At 43.5% G+C, this 22,067-nt stretch overlaps 1 protein-coding gene across 2 annotated transcripts in view; it reads right to left on the reverse strand.

Annotated features, from left to right (window-relative positions):
- Nucleotides 1-243: 243 nt before the first annotated feature.
- The window catches only part of arhgap35a (Rho GTPase activating protein 35a), a 70,436-nt gene continuing 48,612 nt past the window's right edge, over nucleotides 244-22,067 (reverse strand). The window contains exons 3-7 of one of the 2 annotated variants that reach the window (XM_030108814.1): nucleotides 17,401-17,542; nucleotides 10,070-10,147; nucleotides 7,850-7,981; nucleotides 5,703-5,808; nucleotides 244-4,170 (exon numbers count right to left, since the gene is read on the reverse strand). In XM_030108814.1, the coding sequence (XP_029964674.1) occupies nucleotides 3,693-4,170; nucleotides 5,703-5,808; nucleotides 7,850-7,981; nucleotides 10,070-10,147; nucleotides 17,401-17,542 (936 nt within the window). In that variant the 3' untranslated portion in view covers nucleotides 244-3,692. Of the gene's footprint in view, nucleotides 4,171-5,702; nucleotides 5,809-7,849; nucleotides 7,982-10,069; nucleotides 10,148-17,400; nucleotides 17,543-22,067 lie in introns of those variants that run through there. The other variant, XM_030108815.1, reaches the window with a different exon arrangement.

Here is a 22,067-nt window from a genome sequence, read left to right on the forward strand (position 1 = left end):
GTATACACCATTCCCATTGAGACAAATTACCATATTCAGCAAATAATGACTTTTTTTGTTTGATGTTATCTTTTCAGTTTACAGTACTTCATTTTTTTCTTTTTTTTCACCCCCATGTAGTTTCTTAATATTTTTTTTAATCATCTCTTAAATAGTGAGAGTGGTGGAGCCCTCTTCCTTGACTGGGAAGAAATCATGCACTATACTGGGCTGATCTCTCAATCGTTCACAAAGAAATTGTTAAAAAGGAAAAAAAAAAAAAGCTTTGTATTTTTTTATTTATTAAAATAAAACATGAAAAGAAACTTTTTCTATCACCACTGACTAAAGGGCAAAGTGTTAGACCCCCTAACATACCAATAAACAACCATTTGAATATAGTTTTGCTTGTTTCTCATTTTAACTTAACAGACATCTGTCACCATTGTTGCAAAAAAAAAAAGAAAAAAAAAAAGACAAATAAAAAGAACCAAAGAAATAAACAAAAGCATTGCAGCCACATATCGCTGAACCAAAGTCACATTTTTATTCAACTGTTCATCTAAATTGTCACTTTGCTTCCCATCTCTCCCTCAGCTCTCTTGTTTCCACAGTCTTTGGCTGCCTCACAGTCGGTTCAGTATTAACACATTGATATACACAGGGAACGCCACTGGCCGGCGTTCACACACAAGTACCAGTGGTCTCTCCTCCTTCCTCCCTCCATCTCCCAAATAATGATCCCATTCACCCGTTTGCTGTCCGTCCGTCCGTCCCCCCCTCTCCCCCTCATCTCTCTCACACTTTCTCTGAGGATCAGTGTGTGTAATCTGGACGAGCTAACAGGGTTACACAGTGGGGTAATGACCGCAAGGAGAGCCGCATTCCTCTCCTTCACGTTTGTTTGGATCACGCTGGTGTCTGGCGGACTGCCAAGCCCAGCTTGCTACCATGTTAGCTCAAACTCACCCGCTCACACACAGACAGACACACACACACACACACACACACACAATGCAAATAGGTAGTAATAGGTAGGAGTTCAGTGATTGGTTGAAAGGATTTTTTTTTCCTCTCTTTTAGTAGAGGACAGTCTGAAGAGACACGCAGGAGTGCAAGTCAGGGTCGAACAAGGTAACTGACCTTAGTGAGCATCTGCTCAACGTTAACACATCTACGTTCATACGAGCGCTCTCTTAAAAAAAAAACTCCCAAATTGGTCACTCTCTCTCTCTTTCTCTCTCTCTCTCTCTCTCTCTCACACACACTATTTAAAATCAGCTTCGATTCGATTTGGGACCCAGCAGCTCTCCTCGAGCCCCATCTCGCTGGTTACTACGGTAACAGCAGGCCGGGCCGAGGAATGTAGTGATGCTTCATTCAAGTCATGCAGACGGATGAATGGACTGTCTGTTCTGCTCGCCGTCGCTCTCGGACGGGGAACGACGAGGGGATGTGGTGGCATGACAGCCACCGCGGGGGGAGTCTGCCATAGTGGTTATAGTCTTACAAATTATATTTCGAGTTTGAGTCATCGTTCCAGAGGTGTGACGCGGCGTCCTAAGAGGACAGCATGCCAAGGCCCGGAGCAACAGTTAACCAATTATTCCCAAGGATAAAAAAAAAAAAGCCTCCCACCTGTCAAAGCTCGAGTCTTGCTTCCAGCTCTTATTTCTGCCCTGTAATGCTACATCGCGCCTCAGTCACTACGTCTTCATTTCCTTCCACTACATTATGATTTTCTGGGAAGTGGAATGAACCCCTTAAGGAACGGCTGAGTGCCGAGTTAATGTCCGCAGGGATGTGAAAACTAACAAAAGACAAGCGAAGAAATCTTTCAAAAACATCTGCATGTCTGCCAGAAAGCATGTGGCCACATTCCAGGTGGTCAGTCAGGATGTATTAATCTCATTTGATTTGTGCCTAGTTTAAAACTGCTGGGGTTTTTTTTTTTTGTTTTGATTCATTCCACTACACCTAAACTCATTCTGACATGGCAGAAAATGAAGACTGATGCTGAGGATTGCACCGATATATGAAAATGTCAAGAGGGTGAAAAACACAGTAGGGAAGAGGTGCTACACCCATGCAGGAATGAATCTATGGCTGCACTAACAATTTCTTGCTCTAGATGTCAGTGGTGTGCTCCCTGAAAGACGGAAGGAAAGCAGACAAGGGAGAGAGAGAAAGACAACCGGGGGAAAAAAAAGTGAAAGGTGGCTGTCATGTCAAGGCAGCTCCAATTTAAAATGTGCCTTCAAAGTGCTCAGAAAAGTGCTTTTTGAACAAGGTCCTCACTTCCTCACAATGAAAACTGCAGCAGCAGCAGCTCACTGGTGAAGCCACCGCAGCGTGAAAAAAGCAACATGACAGGTGAAGGTCCGATGCTGGAATTATTCCCTCTATCTGTCAAATATATACGGAAATTCAGGCTTGAAAAAAAAAAAAAAAAAGGCATGGATATAGGTGCAAACATGCAGATGGACTGCCAGAGGCCTGGATTCTTCACAGATTTTCTCCGATCAGCAACAACATGATAAAATCAAAACTGATCAAGAATGAGAGAATATGAATTTCGACCAATCCAAAAAATGAAAAATCCCATTTTAAATAATCCTCAATGTGTTTTCAGGAACAGAGCATGAGGCTGATGACTCCCATGACAGACCGTGCAAACTGGGGGAATGAGAGGAACCTTCCCAAAATGCCAAGGGTGTCACAGCACCCATAATCCTTTGGTCCAATCTGCTGCCCAGAACAGCCAGTTGGTTGAGATGTTTTTTTTTTCTTTCTTCCTGTGCGCTTCAAATAAAACTGATTTTGCCTGCATGCCTGCACGTGTGTGTGTGTGTGTGTGTGTGTGTGTGAGTGTGAGTGTGAGTGTGTGTGTGTTTTCTCCACTGACAGATAAGTATTTGTGAACCGCGGAGGGACAGAACATCCAGCCGGGTGAGTAGTGGTGGGTCTCTCGCCGAAGTCCTTTGACTCGTTCTCTCTGCTCCATTTCATCCCGGCCGCCGCCTCCAGGCTGCTACAGCAGGTGAGTTGGTTTTAAAACGAAAAACACAAAAAGAAAAACAAAAGTGCAGAGGGCAGCAATTTTTTTTTTTCCCCATTCAGTTAGGAGCTAAGAGGTTGAAGAAAATGGCTGTTGCAGGCACACTGGCCTCTGTACGTGAGTGAGTGTGTGTGTGTGTGTGTGTGTTGAAGCATTCCCAATATAGCACAGTCCCCCTGCCCCTTGTTGCACTTTACTTTTTAATCCCTCCCTGAGTCCCTTTAACAATTACTGGCAACACCTTGCTCCTCAATTAGTGTTTGTGTACATCGGCTATAAGGCAAGGAGGGCAGGGCAACGAGGAGTGAGACCGAGAGACAAAGGGATAAAGTGTCGAGGAGGGAGAGAGATCATACTGCCAGTTCCGAGGTTCTTCACTGTTCCCCTTCGCTGGCTTGTGTGTGTCCATTTGTTTTTTTCTTCTAAAAGCAACAGAGGCTCGAAGGAGGCCTCCTTCTCCCAAACATGTAGGTTTCTCCCTGTACATACTGCATCTCACCCAGTCTCTCCCATATTCACTTCCGACCTCCTGTCCTTACTTCTTCTCCTTCAGTTCCATTCCCAAACTTTGAAATCTCCGAGTCCCGAACCTTTGCGTCGCTGATTCCCGTCATCCATCTGCTCGCACCGGCCTCTCGTTCCCTTGATCCCTGCTTCACAGCGTGTGTTGTTCCGTCGGGGGGTGGTGCGGGTGCAGCGAGGGCGGCAGCAGGGCCGGCAGCGGGGACTGCGGGGTGGGGGGCGGGGAGCGAGGCGGGGACTGGTGCTGGAGGTGGTGGTGGTGGTGGTGGATGGGGGGGCCGTAGTGGGGGATGACGGGCGGGGTGGCGGGGAGGACGTAGGGAGTCGGGGACGGAGTCGGCGAGGAGGAGTAGCCTCCGGCCATGCAGGAGTAGGCGGACGTTCCTCCGCTGGAGAGCGTGGAGGTGGGGGAGCCGGGGAGGCCGTCCGCCAGGGGCTGATTGTAGAAGAAGTAGGAACACTGGTGGATGAAGCCCTCGATGATTGTCTGGTAGGTCCGGGTGGCAGTCAGGGCGTCCATGGTGGTGAAGTCGGGTCTCATGAGCGTCGGCCAGAAGCAGATGGACAGATTCTCGCTGGTCATCAGGTTCAACTTGCTCTGCTGGCTCACCCTGCGAAACAGAAACAAGACCGTGAACATTTACCTCTTCTGACGTGACAACGTCAAGTTCAACTCCAAAACTGAGAAAGGAAGACGTCACATGATCCGCAGCAGCTCAAATATTTACAGCTCAGTAGGTTTTAACCTCATGACAATCGTAACCAAGGTAGGAAATCAATCAGTCAAACAGTACGATTCAAGCTATTGCTCGAGAAATGAGGATCTGTTTTACATTTGAAGACAGAAGTTACTCAGTCGAATGTGTCCTAATATTTAACTGAGTATTTATAGAAGTGTTTTCAAGGTTGCAGTTGGGAGGTTCTTCTAATTAAGAGAAAACATCAAGTTAAAAACACAACATAAATTAAAAAAAACCCCATGAAACTGCAATCATTTTTAGCTTTGAGGAGAGTTCTGTAAGCCACAATACTCAAATCAAGGTATAAAGAACTCAAATCCTGTATCTACAGAGAACAACAAAGGACACGGACTGCTGGGAAGACCTTGTAGATTTTTAAAGATGACATTTTAAGGCCTTCATAAGGTTCAAATATGAATAAACCAAAATAAAATTCTGTTCGTTTGATGTCTTTCAAAATGAGACGCCACAGTCCAAACACATGCATGTCAGGCGAATCTCTAACTGGAATATTGGTGTGAATATGAGTACATGTGCTTTGCGTAAAGTTTGGCTGGGGTCACCTCCAGACCGAAAGGCAGATAAAGGGAAAATGTGTAGATGGATGTTTTAAAGGAGTAAAGTGGATAAGTGAGATGATAGGACAGGACTTCATCGTATGCAGAAAATGAAGCAGATGTATTTTTAGTAAAATATAACATGCATACTTGACAATTAATTATATGCAAACATGAGCAGCTATATTTTTTTTTTTGATTTAATTAAATCTTATTTTCAGATGTCGCAGTAAAGGAGCTAAATAAATGGAATCAGAAGATTGGTGAAAACAATCTTACTTAATTAAAGTATGACAGCATGTTAATTTAATAAAAGATTTGCAATACAGTTACAGATGCAGTCTGAATATCTAAACTTAAGTCAGTTGCTTTTTCTTTATTTTCAGTCTTCTTGTTGGCTGGTTTTTCCTACAATTAAAGATTTGTCCATATTTGGCAAATAAATACTTTAAAAACACCTGAAGAACAACAGAACAGTATTTTGTGTACCAATCATTCTTTTAAAATTCTTTTGATGTCATCTTATTACTGCTCATTTTGGTTGTGAACTGCTGTTTTTTCCCCCCCAGATTTGCATTTGTACGAGTGTTTTGTGACACAATTGTCAATTTGCAAAAACCTCGATAACAATCCGTTACTGTAAGAGCGAACCGTAGCGTCCGCGGCCATCTGCGTTCACACAGAGTGGATTCAACCTTCGCTCCTACGGATCGTGACTGGGCCTAAATGAAACCTCTATTCTGTCGGTTTTTCTCGTGATATCACTCCTGGGTCACTTGACCGGGTGACGGTCAGCGCGGTCAGCACGGCTGCCCGAGGCCATGTCCGACCCCGTCACTCACTCACTTGTTCAAGTGGCTGATGACATATTTGAAAACCTCGTAATTCTCCTTGGGGAAGCGGCGCAGAACATCCTTCATCGTCTGGAAGCGCTGCTCCCTGTCGTTGATCTCTGAATGGCGGCAGAGAGAGACGAGAGGTGAGGGAACGTGGCTGAAAGGAGAGATTACTGGAAGAGAGAAGAAGATGTCAGGGGGGCGAAAGTGGAGGGTAAAGAAAGGAGGAGGAGGAGGAAGAGGAGGAGGAGGAATGGGTCGAGCACCACAGAAAGGAAGAGAGCTGGAGGAGCGTGAGGAAAGCAATTGGTTCTAGTTCTTGAAAAATTCTGTGCAGGACACAGTCATTTCATCCTACAACAGCACCGGTTTCACACATCTCAGTGGCAAAAATACACACACACACACACACCCACACACACACACACACACACACACACACGCCTTTAAAAAACCTCTCAGCAGGTGTAATATAATGCTACTCAACCTTCATGCAATACAGCATGAAGGCAACTCAATGGCTCCAAATTGATCTCGCCGCAGAGGGGAACAAACCCAAACAGCTAGAGTTTATTAAGATTTAGCTTCTGTGCAAAGAAGAGCTGCAGGTCCTGAAAGTGATGCTGCAGCTCTTAACATAATCAAATCAAGTCCGGGTTGATGGAGGTGCTGCTGCCCTACGGCAACCTGTGGTACGGTACCATTAAATCTTCTGGTTTAGAGGTGTTCGGTCATAATCCCAAGGCCTTGCACATAAATCCGGGACATGCAGAGGGGCAGCTAAGGCAAATACGCCACGGCCACGAGCGAGGCGTTCGCAGATCCTTCGATACGCGACGAGAGACTCAGACAGCAGGTCCAGCGCTCACTGGAAGATGTTCTACTGCATTTTGCACCCATTCTGTGTTCCACTAATCATGCACTGTTTCATTTTTGCACAGCACTGCAGGGCTCAGAAGAAAAGAAACCCAACAAAAATCTACAAACATTCCAGAGAGGAAAACATCCACCCCAGCGAGTACACACACACTCTCTCACTCACAGCACAGGGTGTGTGTTAACACTGATGACACTGAGCAGTGAGTCAGAGAAACTGACGTCAGCAGCCACCACAGTCCGTCCTGTGTGTGTGTGAGCGAGGCAGAGAGCGGCAGGCAGAGGAGCAGATGTTCTCCTCCACATCACAAACATGATTTACAGTCAGAGTCCGAGTTCGTATTCCCACAATGAGGTCAGTTTGGATCAAAAACAGATTTGAAGCAGGGAGACTTCACACAGCCGCAGTTCCTCCTGCTATACGTCTATCACCGCTAATCAAAACATACTAACTTCCTACAGCTCATTTATTATTTAAACTGATGTCACCATGACGCTTTCCAGCAAAATCCACCCATCAGCGTTTTACTGATCTCTCTTTCCTCCACCCTGCCGTCTAGTAAGATCACATAAGCTTTTATTCTGAAAATGCCAAGCCCAATTTGTTATTTTCTACCAAACGAAAGGTTTTTGCGGCCCTGCCTCTCCCTCACTTTTCTTCTTCACGCTCTCGTCTTTTACTCTATTGTGGCAGAAACCGCAGGAGCTTTATCAGGTCTCTGTCACGGCTGAAGGGTCTCGTCGGGGCTGGTAAAGACGCACACGCACGCAGAGCCCGGTGAGTGACAGCCACCTCACGGCCTGCGGGTAAATCTCTATGGCGCGACGCAAGACTAAGCTACGCTTTAAATCTCCATTCTGACAGATTACAGGACACAAAGAGGGAAAAAAGAGACGCTGTGGAGAGTGCAGGAGCGCCGTCGTTTATCTAACACATGACTGTTTTCTCATGGCTTCATTCAGGGCCGGGTAGTCCTGCGTCCTTCCATCACCACGGGCAATCAACCCCACATCCTCCTGTCCAGAGCCTTAGATATTCTCTCCTTCATCTCTTCTTTTCATCTCTCTTCCCCTGCTTCCTTACCGAGTGGCAAATCCAATTCTCCCCATGAATGGCTTCGGATTGTAGCAGTTTTTGCTTGTTAGGTTAAAAAAAAAAAAAAAAAAAAAAAAAAAAAAAAACTTAAAATGAACGGAAAAAGATTTTTGGAAAATCCGACACACTGTGGATTTTAGCAAAGGGCCCTTCTTCCACATCCAAACCAAGTTGCTGTGACTTACTAAAGGCGTCCACCAGCTCTCCCTGCATGGCGTAGGGCACCAGCGGCTCAGGCAGCTCGGAGAAGAAGGCCTTCATGGCCCCCGCTACTGTATTGATGGTGAAGTCTTTCTCCACCAGGTCCAGGTTGTGGTCTGGAAAATACAAAATGAGAAAAACAGAAGAAATTTGAATTAATAAATGCCTGTTACCACATCACGACAGAAAAAGGACACCATCTCTTTTTCGTATACTTTTTTAAAGCTCGTTAATGTCAAGTCAAATGAATGATACTAAATAAAATACACCAGTTAAGGGTTAAAATACAAAAACAAGTGTATGAAAATTCAAAACCAGTGCACTAGTCAAATGATGGCCAGTGCATGGGCTTTGCAGACCTGGTGTTTAGATAGCTGCCTAAATTACATAAGACTAGCACTAGATTTATTATCATTGATTCGACTTTGGCAGCGCAACATTGCAGCATTGTTTTTAATGTAAAAACTGAAATAAATGTTACTGTTTTGTGATAATAGACAATGTTAATGAAGTGGAATTGCTTTATGTGCCAAACTGCCTGGAGTTATGTTGAATGCCTTAATAACCACACTGAAGAGATCAATGTGATCAATATGCAACTAGTCAGCACTGGAGCATCAATCAGTCTGAGAAATTTAAAAATATCTGAGTGTGGGCTGGATCTTCACTGAGCCAGAAATTCACAGGTTTGATTGCTGGAAAAACGATGCATCGACGCTGAACTTTTCCCAGTACTGTACCCAATACACCGATGCAGCGGACGACAAACAAACTTAAACGGGCAGACGCTCATCGATTGCCTCCAGGGCTGAAGAGGAAAGCCCTTTAAAATCTTCATACATCAGTGAATTTTAAAACATTTCACATGCATTGTGACAAAATGTTCTGGCAGGAAATTCCTGCCAAAACCCATCAATGCAAATGGATTAAAAACGACCTGAAGATTTGGGAAGATGTTCAGGAATGGTATTGTAAAAACAAAAAGAAAGAAAGAAAACAACAAATTAGAACTATTTCATAGGCTATCAAAATTCTTGTTAATGTTTTTGGGGATGAATGGTTATACCATATTGAACTTTGATCAGATAATAACCTAAAATCCCAGCAAAGAGTTTGCAGTTCGTGAAAATGATTAGTGGCCGATAACCTTTAGAAACTCACTAGCCACAGAGCAAAAAGTTAGCGTTGATCCCTGAATATAAGCACTAAATAGTCTCCGCCGTCATGTACCGGGGGACCCTTCATGAACCCTTTGAAAGAAAAGCAGAATGAATGACAGACAATTATAAAGTTAATTTGAGTGGAGTGGCGGCCCACAGAGCCAGAGAGCGAGAACTACTGGAGTACCACTCTAGCAAAGAGACCATTTGTGTAGGAGCAGGGGACTTAATTAAAAAAGCCATTTTCTGATAACTTTTTACTTCACAAAGGCAGTATATATATATATATATGTACACACACACACATATACATACATATATAGAGGGCCGAACAAGAGAAAAGTAGCACAGTTATAGTTATGAAGGGTTCTTGAACGGTCTGAGGAGCTCTCCCACGTTGAGAGTTTCCAAGTGCAGGGCTTGTGATGCTGCTTTCTCCTGTAATGATTTATCTGAATCTGCAGGGAGCCGACGAAGCGCCGTCCTCAGTGCGGCTGTGAGGCACCTGCGCTTCGGTCCTCTCCTGTAATTGTCTCGTCCCGCCCGTCCGAGGCTCGGAATGATTTCGACGCCGGATTTCAACTCTCATTACCCGAGCTGGATTTAACCTCACCCAGGCGTGGACGCGTGCATACAGAGGCCATCTTGCTCCGCTATCTATCTCGGCGGCGGCATGCTTCATTAACCAAACCAATCTGGAGGCAATTAACTGCCCACACCAGAAAAGCACACGCATGGAGACACACATTGAGAGCGCTTGTAACACATGTGACAATGCACACAGGAGCAGGAAGACGGCGGAGGAGGAACTCCACGGGACTACAGGATGTGAAAGCCCCTTTTCCCTCCGTCTAATTAATGTCTGATGCTGTTTGGAGTCTTGCTCCTTTTTGTTCCTTCAGCATGTGTTTTCTTTACTTCTTTTGCACTGCTACAAATGCTAGCATGTGTGCTAAGCTACCCGGCCCCATGCGTGGAGTCTTCTCTTCTGCGGAGGGAATTGCACCACGGTTGGAAGCTTATATTGAGAGGGAGGTCACCCACCTTGGTCGAATTGCCGCTGCATGCTCTCCATCTCTGCCTTGTTCCCGCTGACCCTGTAGATGCCCTCCGTGCTCAACCCTGGCGGAAAGAGAGACAGAGGGTGATTGCACTTCTTTTGTAACAAGCATCAAGTGTTTCTGGAAGCTGGATAATCACATTTGTGAGCTCTGTGGCATCACACAGTGCACAGGTGTGCAGTGAAGGACAGAAAGTGGAGCTGCTGCGCACTCCTTTTGCTACGTTCCATCTTAACACACTATTAGCACAATTTATTAAACACATGAAGCACTAATGCAGGCCTGCTAAAAGCCCGCTGGTGCACTGTGACAAGCCGAGGCTCCCTCAGCGCCCCAACACTGAAGGAGGCGGTGGATACCACCGTTTTCACTCTCACTGTTTACTTTTAAGAAGATCTTTATAAAGGACTTGTCGCTGTTATCTTCAACACTTAGCAGATGATCTCTTTCACATAAATCGAAGGCACTTAGAAGAGCAAAACATTCAAACACATTGAGAATCGAGAACTTGTAAGATAGTCATGAAAAAATGTCATATTGAGCAGTTTATAGACCTCTAATAGTTCAGCAACACAAACAATACAAAATGCATTCCAAATAGAATGTGGAACATAAAGCCTTGCTATTTTTCAGACAGTTATAGTTTGTTTTTTGGGTTGTTTTTCGCCCTCCTGTTTCTAATTGTGCTTCCAGACTTTAAATACCTCACAACAAACTACCACAAAATGACTGAAATAGCCAATTATACATTTATAAAGGGTACCTGTTGAATTTAATCTGTTTACAGCAATAAGCTTTTCTATTATACCAAACGTAATTGGCATTTTAAAAGATGCATCGACTTTCAAACCTTAAATGCAATCAATGATCTTTTTGTAGAACAGATAAATACAAGCTTTAGACTATCAAATAAACTTGTTTTGGTCTATTGTTAAGGAAAAAAGGACAAAAAGGGTTTTCACAATGGTCTGTTTGCTGTTCAAAATGCTTTGAGTCCAGCAGTGCTGATACAAAGTTTTTTTTCTATTGATTTCTTTCTTTTAACAGATGAATTGCATTTGGGTCTATATGAGCAGTGTCCATAGGGTTGACTTAACTCTACACTAATTTCAAAGGTTTGTTTCCAAAAAACTAGTTTTATGGAAACAAAAAACACTTCTAGAAATCTCTTAAGTACCTAGGGATATAGAAAAGAAACAGCCGTTAGCTTGAGCGCCGCAGACTCACTCGGGAGGCGAAAATCAACCAAACTTGAATCCTATCAGGGAGGCAGAACAGCTTTCTAAACTTCACACAGGTTTGACAGCTGGGTTCAAAACCTCTATTTTCTAAATTAAAAACCTGAATTCTTGATAAGTTTTAAAACACTGTGATTTCTTGTGGGGTGTTTTGCAGAAAATGCAACAAACCTGTCATCTATACCTCGTTTCACACTGTGCTCAAGCCGATTACTACGGTTGGAGGCAGTGTACTCCTCGCACAAAACAGAAATAGACAACCAAACACAACAATTCATGTAATAAATTACAACTGTGGAAGGAAATGCAGAGAATGCCATGCACACACAGGGAGAACATGCAAATTCAAGCCCAATCCAGGGTTGAAGTGGGGAACATTATCGCTATGAAGAAAGACTGCTTGCCAGCCGAGTCAGTGACAGACAGGAGAGGCGAAGACGGAACTGGTGTAAACAAAAGTTTATACCTTAAAGCTCCGGTCATTATCTTTTCTCTTTTTTCCCATTTTACAAAAAAAGATAACACTTCACCTTCCACCCTTCAATTTCTGTTCACTGACACATTGGTGGCGATTCAGAGAGACAAAGAGCAATCACGAGGGAATGAGGGAGATAGGGAGTGGCAGAAAAAGAGGACGAGATAGGGAGAGGCAGGGAGGAAATGAGAGAGCTCTCAGTCAAGGCATACAACATCGATCTCCTCCTTCTACCAATCAATTATCCACAAAAGCTTTTCGAGCCAGACACTAGGAAAACAGGGATGGGAGGAGAGATAGGGAGAGGGAGTAGTGTTGCAGCGATGGGGCGAGAGAGCGAGAGATAGGGGCAAAATAGGACAAGCACCTAAGGATGAGGATGATAGCGGGGGAGTGTGTGGATGGATGGGAGTGAGACTCCACCTGATGAAAGAGAGACTGAGGGGAAAAAAAACATCAGGATTTAGATAAGGGAAGATATACAGAGGGAGGCTAAACTACAAAACATCAAAGATGGAGGTTACAGAAAAATGAAAGGAATGTAACAGGAGTCAAAAAGTAGAGGGAAGTTGGGAAAAGTCAGTGGGTTTTGGCAGAGAGTGAAATGATTTAAAGCTTGAGAAGATGAGCGTCCCCTCCCTCCGCGGTCCTGGGGTCAGTGTAAATAAAAACAATTCCTTTCATCAACAAATGTGCGTGCCTGCTTTAACAATGTTTTCTAATAACATCCCATTGCTTGTGGCTACAACAACCCAAAATTCAGCTTATGTTAAGGACAAATAAATCAGCTAATTAGCTGTATGTGCCAATAGCTTTAAGCACTGGTTATATATGTAAATGAAAAAAAATCAAAAACAAAAAAAATCCATCTATTGGTGACTTGTGCTTCCCAGCTGCACTGAAGTGGCCGAGAACATGCCTGCAGACCCGCAATCACACAAACTCCGAGAGTGATAAATGCCCCTGCAGTTAGCGGCTGTGCTCCTGCAGCGTGTTACTGTCTGACGCCGCTCCAGCTGATCCCACATCAGCTCCCATCCCAGCGTCTCTCGAGGGCCTCGGCGGCCCAGAGGCTGATTTCATAGTTCACCATGGAGACAGGCAGTCGCCGGGTGCTGCCCTTTTCGTCGCTATGGAGGCTCCGACGGCCAGCAGATATGCCTGCACACGCTCACGGTCATTCATCACCTCGGTGCCCATGAGCAGAGCGCACTGCGACTATCCCACAAAGAGAAAGCCTGAGCTCAGAAGAGATAACGGCAGTCACTACGGATTGATTTTATGTAGCTGCTTTTCTGCAAGCTCAGAATGAACGAAAATAACAGAAAATGCCGAATTCAATCCCATTATCCCAAAGGACAAAAGGAGTGAGCGCTGAAGCACAAATAAAAAAAAATAACAACAACAACAAAACACTTCAGAACAGAAATCACACAAAAAGACAACAACTGGAAAACAAGAAGTTTCTTTCAATAACTCATGTGTATTACAAAGTATAAAAATTCACAGATGACCAATGACGTTATCACGTGTAGGCAGGCTTGGAGTTAACATTGACTAACTTTAAAGAAACAAACAAAGGATGTAGGTCAAACCAGTAAGTACAAGGTCAGCTTGACAACGTCACTCATTATCAGCTCTCCCAGCAGTGGCAAACTGTTTCAGCACTGTATGGAAACTTCCTGCAGGAGCCATTATACTCAGAGATTCCAGACGCTGATAGGGGATGTGTAAAGTCCGACCTACTGCAGCCACAATCAAAGCTGAACAACACATTGTATCTCTGTTCCTTTTCCAGCCCGCGACAATTACCAGTGCATGTGTGTCATTCTGTCCCACATTCTGCACATGAACAGCATAACTTTCTAAAAGTCTCCGTGTATACGTCTATATACCATGCTGACCAATTTGTACAAGACACAAAACCTGATTTACAGCAGCCAACAGCAATAGTGTTGTTTAAGGCTGAGCCTGTATTCACTACATTTGAAAATAAGAATGTGAACCCCTCTTTAGCAGAGACGGTTTGTGTTATTCAGCAGAGAGGCCTTTCTTCAGCTGACGCCCCACTGGTTTCATTGATATTTACACTTACGTTCTTCTCAGATGGTGTCATTTTTCTTAAACTCCTTAGTTGTTTTCCCCCTGCATCAACTTACTTCTTTGGCCCAAAAAAAGAGATTTTCATTTTGCTTTAACTCTCCAAGAATGTTAACCTCCTCCACCAACAGTTCTGTCTTCATGTGATCACATTTCATTTTCTGCTTCAGGTCACTCAGCTCTCCATCTGATATTTACATGACGGTGCAAAACAATAAAAAATTAAATAAAAAATCAGATTCTTGTGTTTGCATCGGTCAGGCATGGTCAACAAAAATGACACAAACCAAAATGTGTAACTGCAATTTAGTCCTCTTTACTGAGGATCTCAGTAAATCTGGCCCATAATAGTTTAGATTAAAAGGTTGCAGAAACACTCAGAGATACAAACCAAACTCTGAGAAAACAGCTTAGAACAAGAATTCTCATTTCCTACCAGGTGATATTGATCGAACAGAGGTGAGCTATGGGGCAGAACATTACCTGACCAGCCTTTGGCTAAAACACACGGCCTCACAGGCAAGCGGAAGGAGAGGAGGCAAAGGAAGGGATGAAGAGTTACAGGAGAGAAAATATATATATATGGTGAATTGAGAGGGATGACAAGAGGAGAGGGCAAGAAATAGAAATGTGTGCCAGGAAGGAGATGACAGAAATCAAATCTGACAAGTGTAGGTACTTGCAGAGTTGGAGCGAGGAGGATGAGTGGATCGGGAGGAAGAAGTGGAGAAACAAGGACACCGAACGAGTGAAGGGGAGAGGAAACAGAGGATTAGGGGGAAATACTAAAAGAAGTCAGTGAGGATAAGAGGTGGAAAATACCTCCGGAGGAGCTGCGAATTCACTCATGTGCGCACAACAGAGCGGATGCACGTAAATGTACTTTCAACTGTTTTTTTTCCACTCTTATCCAGAAGTCACTGCCGTGACTGCTCCATTTACCACTGGAAAGGGGAGAGGTGGAATCTAACGTGATGCCTTGTTATCCAGAGCTCTGCCGCTGCACTCGTACACAGAGAGAGGGAGAAGGTGGATGCTCTGTGTGCCACACTAATCCACAAATACTGTGTTTAATCAGGACGGAGATTACAGAGGAATGCACTGGCATGTCAGAAGGCAACAGTCATTTCTTTGAGGAAATTAAGCGCTTGCTTATATGCAACTGGCTTTCTGAAAGGTTAAAAAAAATAGTTTTAAAGAGAAGCTGCTTGGAATTAGATATAATATCCACATCCAGCATAATAAAGTGAAATCAGGAGCCACTGTAATTCTGTTCTTTGTCCACAAGGTGTAAATCCTCATCCAAAGAGTCTGTAAACATATCTACAGCAGCTGAACACGAATCAAAAACTGTCTCTGCAGAGGGCCTCTGGCAGCTTTTACAGATGCTATAGGTTCTCAAGCATACTTGTAAAGGAGAGAGGCAGCAATCTGTAACTTTACTGCCAGATGTCAATAAATTCTTCACACTAGCCTTGTAATCAATTTGTGTGCAGCTGCTACTCTTTTTTTTAAAACGTTACTTTGATTTGCAATAAACTTTTTAAAGTTATGCAAGTGACTAGACTTTATTTAGCATCAACATTTTTTTTTTCAGTTCAACTTCTGCAGCTTCTGCAACGTCTGCAGCCGTAATGATGCTTTCTATTTGCCTTCACTGCTCAGAACTGCTTTGGAAAAGTCAGGTTGGAACATTCAATAAATCACAATATTGCAATTCACAAAACAGAGAGAACACATCAAGTGAAGCTGCTCTTCCCATTTTTTCTTCTTTTTTTTTACCTCTGTCAGAGCACGAATGAAAATATTACGCCACATCTCTTCAATGTAGTGCAATTTTTCACCTACAGGCATTACTGTAGCAGTCACTGAAATGGGTTGAAACACTTTGGCGTGCTGTTAACATAACATGTCACACCGTGTGCCGAGATCCTCAAAAGCGGACCTGCAGCCGGACTGCCGTAGAGTTCACCGACCTGCAGTGAAGTGAGTGGGTCTTGAATTACTTCCACTCAGCAACTCTGCAAAAGGCTGAAATTTCAGGGCTGTGATGCAACTGGAAAGCAGCATTAAATGCTGGTAACTGGTAAAAAGTAAAATGAAAACCAGAGGTGAAGATGGGTGTATATGAGGTCAAGTGTGGACAAGAAGGTAAGAAGGTAGGAGGAGGGCATCCAGGAGAGGAGAGGAAGGCAGTAGCTGGCAACAGCCTGAAGACCTGTTAGCCAAACGCAGCCGTGCAGACACTGAAACAGCATTAATTTAAGCAGATGAGAGCATTTCAGTTAAATGTAGGACACCGTGACCAACATATCTGATGCTCACAATCCCCCGTGGGTTTCGTCAAACAGCTCTGAACATGGTTTTTGATGACTTTACGGAAAACTTCTCTACAAAAACACTAAATGCACCTGCAGGAAACACAGGCTCCCATTTTCCTTTTGATGTTTGCACGTGAACCTGCTGGGAGATGCCACAGAAACTCAGAGTAACTATATTTAAGTTATCAGTAAGTGCTAACACGGAAGCTGCTTTGTTCCTCCAGATGAAATCACTTTATTCTGCCTCCTTCAGTGTTCAGATTATCAAAACGGTTCAGGTCCCTGTAGATGCCCACCTGTGAAGCCTCGCAGCTCAGACACAACCATTTAGAATAACCCGAGTAAAGAAAAGGAAGACGTACAGACAGCAACAACAATCCCACCAGAGGGTAGGATTAAGACCCGGGGAAAATGCAACAGAAAAGAAAGGGGCAAAATGAGGGGAGACAGGCAGAGCACAGGAAAAGGCAGAGCGGCGCCTTCGTTCAGAGTACAATCATTTTACAAGGGATATCAGCTCAACGGCTAAAAAACAGGAGTGTGTGAAGCACCGCTGTCAATGCAATCAGGGACGCTTTCACACCTGTCAGTGTGGATCAAAGTGTAAATTTGATACATGGTAGTCAGCAGAGTTGGCATTTACTGAAGTTTCGATCCAAACACCACATCAACCGGCACGACATATATACATTTTCCATAGAAGCTGAGCAGGGCAACATGGTCGTGGCTCCAACTGGTGATCCCAAATTTTTTTCCAGCTCAACAATAGATTTAAAGGTTGTTTTTTTGTCGCACTGTTCTACAGAGTGGTTTAAGTGTCGCTCTGTATGAGGAGCTACATAAATGTAATAAAAACAATTGTTCTTATGTAGTATTATGCAGTTATTAGGACACTCAAACTCAGTTCGCAACACCTTTGGCTATTGTTGAAATTTTGCATCACCAAGCTTGATCAAACTTCTTGAAATACCCATGATGCATAGCTCAACAGACGATGCGATGGGATCCTTTTTTTTATTTTATTTTTTATTTTTTTTGAGGTGCACACCTCAGTGCAGCTCGTCTCACACTGCACTCGCCCCATGACCCCGAGACCCTCTTAATCCCAAAACTCGACTGGATGGAACTGAGACAGCACCGAGTGTCTGTTTCTTCCTCTCTGCTGAAACAAGGTTCTCACCTGTCGTTTCAATGAATCGGATGCACTTCTCAATGAAGACTGGGATCGGTCTCTCAGGACTGACCACAGTGGAAAGTGGCATGCCAAAGTAGTTGCTCTCAATGGGTTTGGAGATGGAATGCCTTGGTTTAGGTCGTGGTTTCTGCAAGGAAAAAAAAAGACACATATAGATTGGTGGGAGAAAGAAGTGGGAAAACAACATTATTTGAGTCTGATTGACTTTGACACAGCTGATATAAACCAGGGGGCGCTGCTCTTGAACCGACTGCTGAAAATAAGCCTTATTGAAAAGGGACTGCTTTTTTTTTTGTTGTGTGCGTGTTTGGACTATTTAAGCTAAAGGACAAACACATGCAAGCATGCACACACCCATCCCGTACATTCTTCTCAAAAGTTGAGCTGATAAGTAATCATGCATTCCTGTCTTGAATCATGTTCTGCGCACGAGCGAGATACCATCAGTTCTTTGCGCTCATCTCAGTCTTCCCCTCCTTTTAGCATTCAGTCTCTCCTCCTGCTTCCGCACCGCAGCCCAACACAATCCAATCCTCCTATTCATTGTTTAATTACTTTCCAGATCCTATTATTTTACGGTTAAGAGACGTTGAATACACTCCTGCAGCATCCGCCGGCTGCCTCTCTCGACGGCTGAGACATCAGCAGTAATTGTGCTGCGTCTTAATGGCGTTCAGTGGGAATGTTTTGAAGGCCCCTGAGGCCTGGATCACTGGTAAGTCTGTCAAGCCCCCCGAGGCTCAGCCCTGGCAGGCTGCGTGGTGAGGCAGGGATGCATGGTTGGCTGGAGACAGAGACTGTGCATGCAGAGAGAGGAGCGGAGCAGAGCAGTGCTCATTAGAGAAAAGAAGCGCGGCGTGCCCTATGCTCCAGATACTGGCCTCAGTGCACTCCACCAAACTGTTTGGATAACACATGTATACACCCTCTCTCACAGCAGTCCTCAGAAAAACAAGCAGAGCGACAATAATTACTACTGGACAGGTTAACAACAGTTCACCTGGATTTTTTTTTTTTTTTTTTTTTTTAAATCAGCTATTGCTTAAGCATTTAGAAAAACATTCTTGTTTATGTTTAGCGCAGTGTATATCATAAAAGGTTTTGAATTTGGGGTCAAAACAAAATGTCTACATACCACTGTTGCTCTATAGTTTGCATCTAAAAGCACTATCTTATAAAGTCAGTATGTACATTTCAAACAATGCTATCAGAAATGCATTTAATGCTTAGTTGAGAGATAGCATTTGAAGTAAATCTTTAAGTAATATCTTATTAACTGAACTGGAGATGACAGACTAAAGAAGAATTTCTGGTAAGATCAGTGCGGTCCTCATGATATGCATGTACTGGTGCATCTTAAAAAGTACTGGGTTAGTAAACCCTCCATATATTGAAGACGTATTACACATATATGAAAATATTTGAAGCGTTAAGTTTTGTTTTTAATTTTAGCACAGTACTCCAAAACATTGGAAAATTCCATGTGATCAGAAATGTTTACAATTTTCTTAATTGGATGCCATAATCAATATCTGAATTTAAAAAATGCCAAAAAGGTTCGCATTAAGACCGTAGAAGTCACTTATGAAACAGGAGCTTTGAAAAACAAATTTTTTTTAAAGCTGTATCCGTAAGTGTTTCTCATGATCATATTTTGTCTCTCATTATGGAAGCACTTCATATAAGCAACATTTAATGTTTCAAAGCTGACGGTTGGTTAATCCTATGATCATTGTGTTGATCATGAACTTCTGAAAATCAAATCTTGGAAATGCATTGTCATATAATGATCATAAAAAAATATCAAGGACTACACAGGCTGTTTTACATAGAAAGCTGATAACAAAGCACTAAAATAATGATAGAATATCAAACAACTCAACTTCCTGGGAGAGTCTACATGTAATAAAATGATACTAATGGGTGCAGAAGCACACAGGTTAAAGCAGGACAAACCCTCCCACCCAGTCAGTTACTGTTGCCCCGTTATCTTTCTATTATAACCCCAATGAGCAAAGTCTAAACTGGAATCCCTGTGCTTATCGCTCGAGGCTCTCCCTCTCTCTCTCTCTCTCTCTCCTATACTGCAAACCAAGATCCATCTCTGACACTCCCTTTCCCAGCAAACATACAACCTCACACTTCCACAAACCAATGCATCACTTGGACGTGCGCTAGTGTTTAAGAATATCCCTTCATGGGTCTTTATGGGTCTATGGACTGTTTGCACTCAGTCTCATTGTAGTCACTGTCACAAGGGGGACAGATATTCTATTTGACCCTGTTCTACTGTTGCACACCTGTGCATATCCGTACATGTTCACAAGTGCAGAACCACCGACACGAGGTGTCATTAAAATTACTGAGATCGGAATAATAGACACGAAACTACGGCAGCAGAAAGCTGAGCTGGTATAACTCACTGCCAGCTCGGTTTGTAGCTCAAACTATCAGCTCATAATTTATTTGTGTCCTATCACACTGACTGTGTTGTATATCTGTGCCCTATCTCAGTTTAACAGACTGTCTCAATATTACTCCTCCTCCTCCTCCTCCTCCTCCTCCTCCTCTCCTGCACCCACTTTTCTCTCACTGTCTCTTCCCCTGCAGTTTTGCCTTCTGGCCACTCCTTTGAGTTGCTGACTGAGACAGGATATGTAGCCAGCACTGAGAAGACAAAACAGACCTCTACCACAAAAGAAAAACAAAACACATCCTTAGTAATAACATACGGACATCATGGTGAGTGTTTACATGCACTGTGCACTGTCGGACGGAGAAACACGACGCCGTTCTCCAGTTCCCTCAAAACTCTGATTCCTCTCCCTCTCATTTTCTTTTTCTTTCTGCAGATGTGTTTTCGCCTGTCTCCTCTTCCTTCTTGTTTCTTGCATGAGGACATCAGACCGACTAGGTGACTGAGGAATGTGAAACATTCCTCTTGCTGGCTGAGGAGGTTTGAGGGGGGGGGGGGGGGAAAGGCTGCAGAAGAGAGAAAGGAAATGTTTCCGGCCTCTCACTGAGGGAGGGGTGATCGGGACAGGCACAGCTGGCCACTGCCTTAGGTAAAGAGGGGATTTAAAATGGACTTAGAGTCTATTTTCAATTATTTCTCCCTCCCCCCGCCATGACTCAGGGTAAGAGACAGCACCCCAGGGCTCTGACTAGGGAAGTGTTTACACAAATCTTTACCTTCAACAAAACTGAAAATCTGACTGTGCCTTAACCTTGACCAGCACCGGGAACACCGGGCACCCAAACAACAGCAGGTCACTGCTGCATTACATCTCCCTGACATGTTCAAATAAACTCAATAAAATGACCTCCTGAGGGGATTTCAGGCTGCGGCAGGTTGGAAATGGACCGTTATGCTCGAGACAGCTGGTTTGGAAATAGGTGATGGGGCTTGATCACTTTGTTACAACCACAATTAAGCCCTAATGGCTTGTAATGTGAATATCTTCCATCTCAAACCTGCTGCGGGGCACAAATCAGAGTCAGTAATTAGACCAACGATGACACTGATCTACGCTCTACTCACTTCAATTTTCTTAGGGATTTGCTGGACGTGTAGATTTATAATGTGTCATGTGATCCTTTATTGATCCTTTTCGGTGTTTGCTCAGTACTAGAACAGCAGTACTGGAGCCTGTATAACCGCTAACGCTGAGCTTGAACTGGTCTACGCACCTCACTGCTGTTCTTCAACCCCACAAAAACACATGCTCATCTAGGGAAATAGCTGTTTCTCTTCGTGAGAGTTACATGAGCACACGGATTCAGGGCACTTCAGTCTCAGATTGGATGATTTTTTTAAGCGGAATATTTCATGCAATCATTAATAATTTGGGGTTTCTTCACATAAAACATGCTTTTTTTTTTCTACCCACAATGTTGAACTTCTTGTCTTTCACACTAAAAAATGGTGTTTCTGGAGCAAACTGATAATATAACTGACAACATAAGTGATGCTAAAAAGGAGGCTTTCTTGCTGAAGAACGTAGTCGTTTCACATTTATTGCCTACAGCTGTCACTTAACGCTCAAGGTTTTACACCACAGCCAGCGTCACGGCTATGGATTTTTCAGTGTGTTTCGAGAAGAAGAGATGTAATGAAACAACTAATTTCAATATACTTGTTTTTTGTGTTTTTTTTTTTAAAGAAAATAAAATTTGTTTTGTCCTGCCTTAAAAATTGATATAGGATGATTTCTTCTCAAATGCTGGGAATTGCTCATCTGTTTCTCCAATTAGTTTTTGCTTTCTTTCCAGTGTGAAACCCTGTCTCCTCCAAAGTTGACTCACGTCGACACACTTGGAAAGATGGTCTTCCATTTGGATAAGAGTGTGTGTGTGTGTGTGTGTGTGTGTGTGTGTGTGTGTGTGTGTGTGTGTGTGTGTGTGTGTGTGTGTGTGTGTGTGTACACGTGTGCATGACAGACAGCCCTGACAGACAATGCAAATTAGCTATAAATTCTATAAAGTGTTGCACTGATTGTTACATGATTGTCTCTATGCAAATAAACATTTAACATTAATAATACAATAGATAATGAGCACCACAAGAGAATGCAGCAGAGGCATTTTATCTATGTGAGAAGACGGCCTCTGTGCAGGTACTTGGAAATCACCGCTGAGTGTGTGAAAACATT

The sequence above is a fragment of the Salarias fasciatus genome, chromosome 14, assembly GCF_902148845.1.
Source record: "Salarias fasciatus chromosome 14, fSalaFa1.1, whole genome shotgun sequence".
In the NCBI taxonomy this organism is placed as follows: domain Eukaryota; kingdom Metazoa; phylum Chordata; class Actinopteri; order Blenniiformes; family Blenniidae; genus Salarias; species Salarias fasciatus.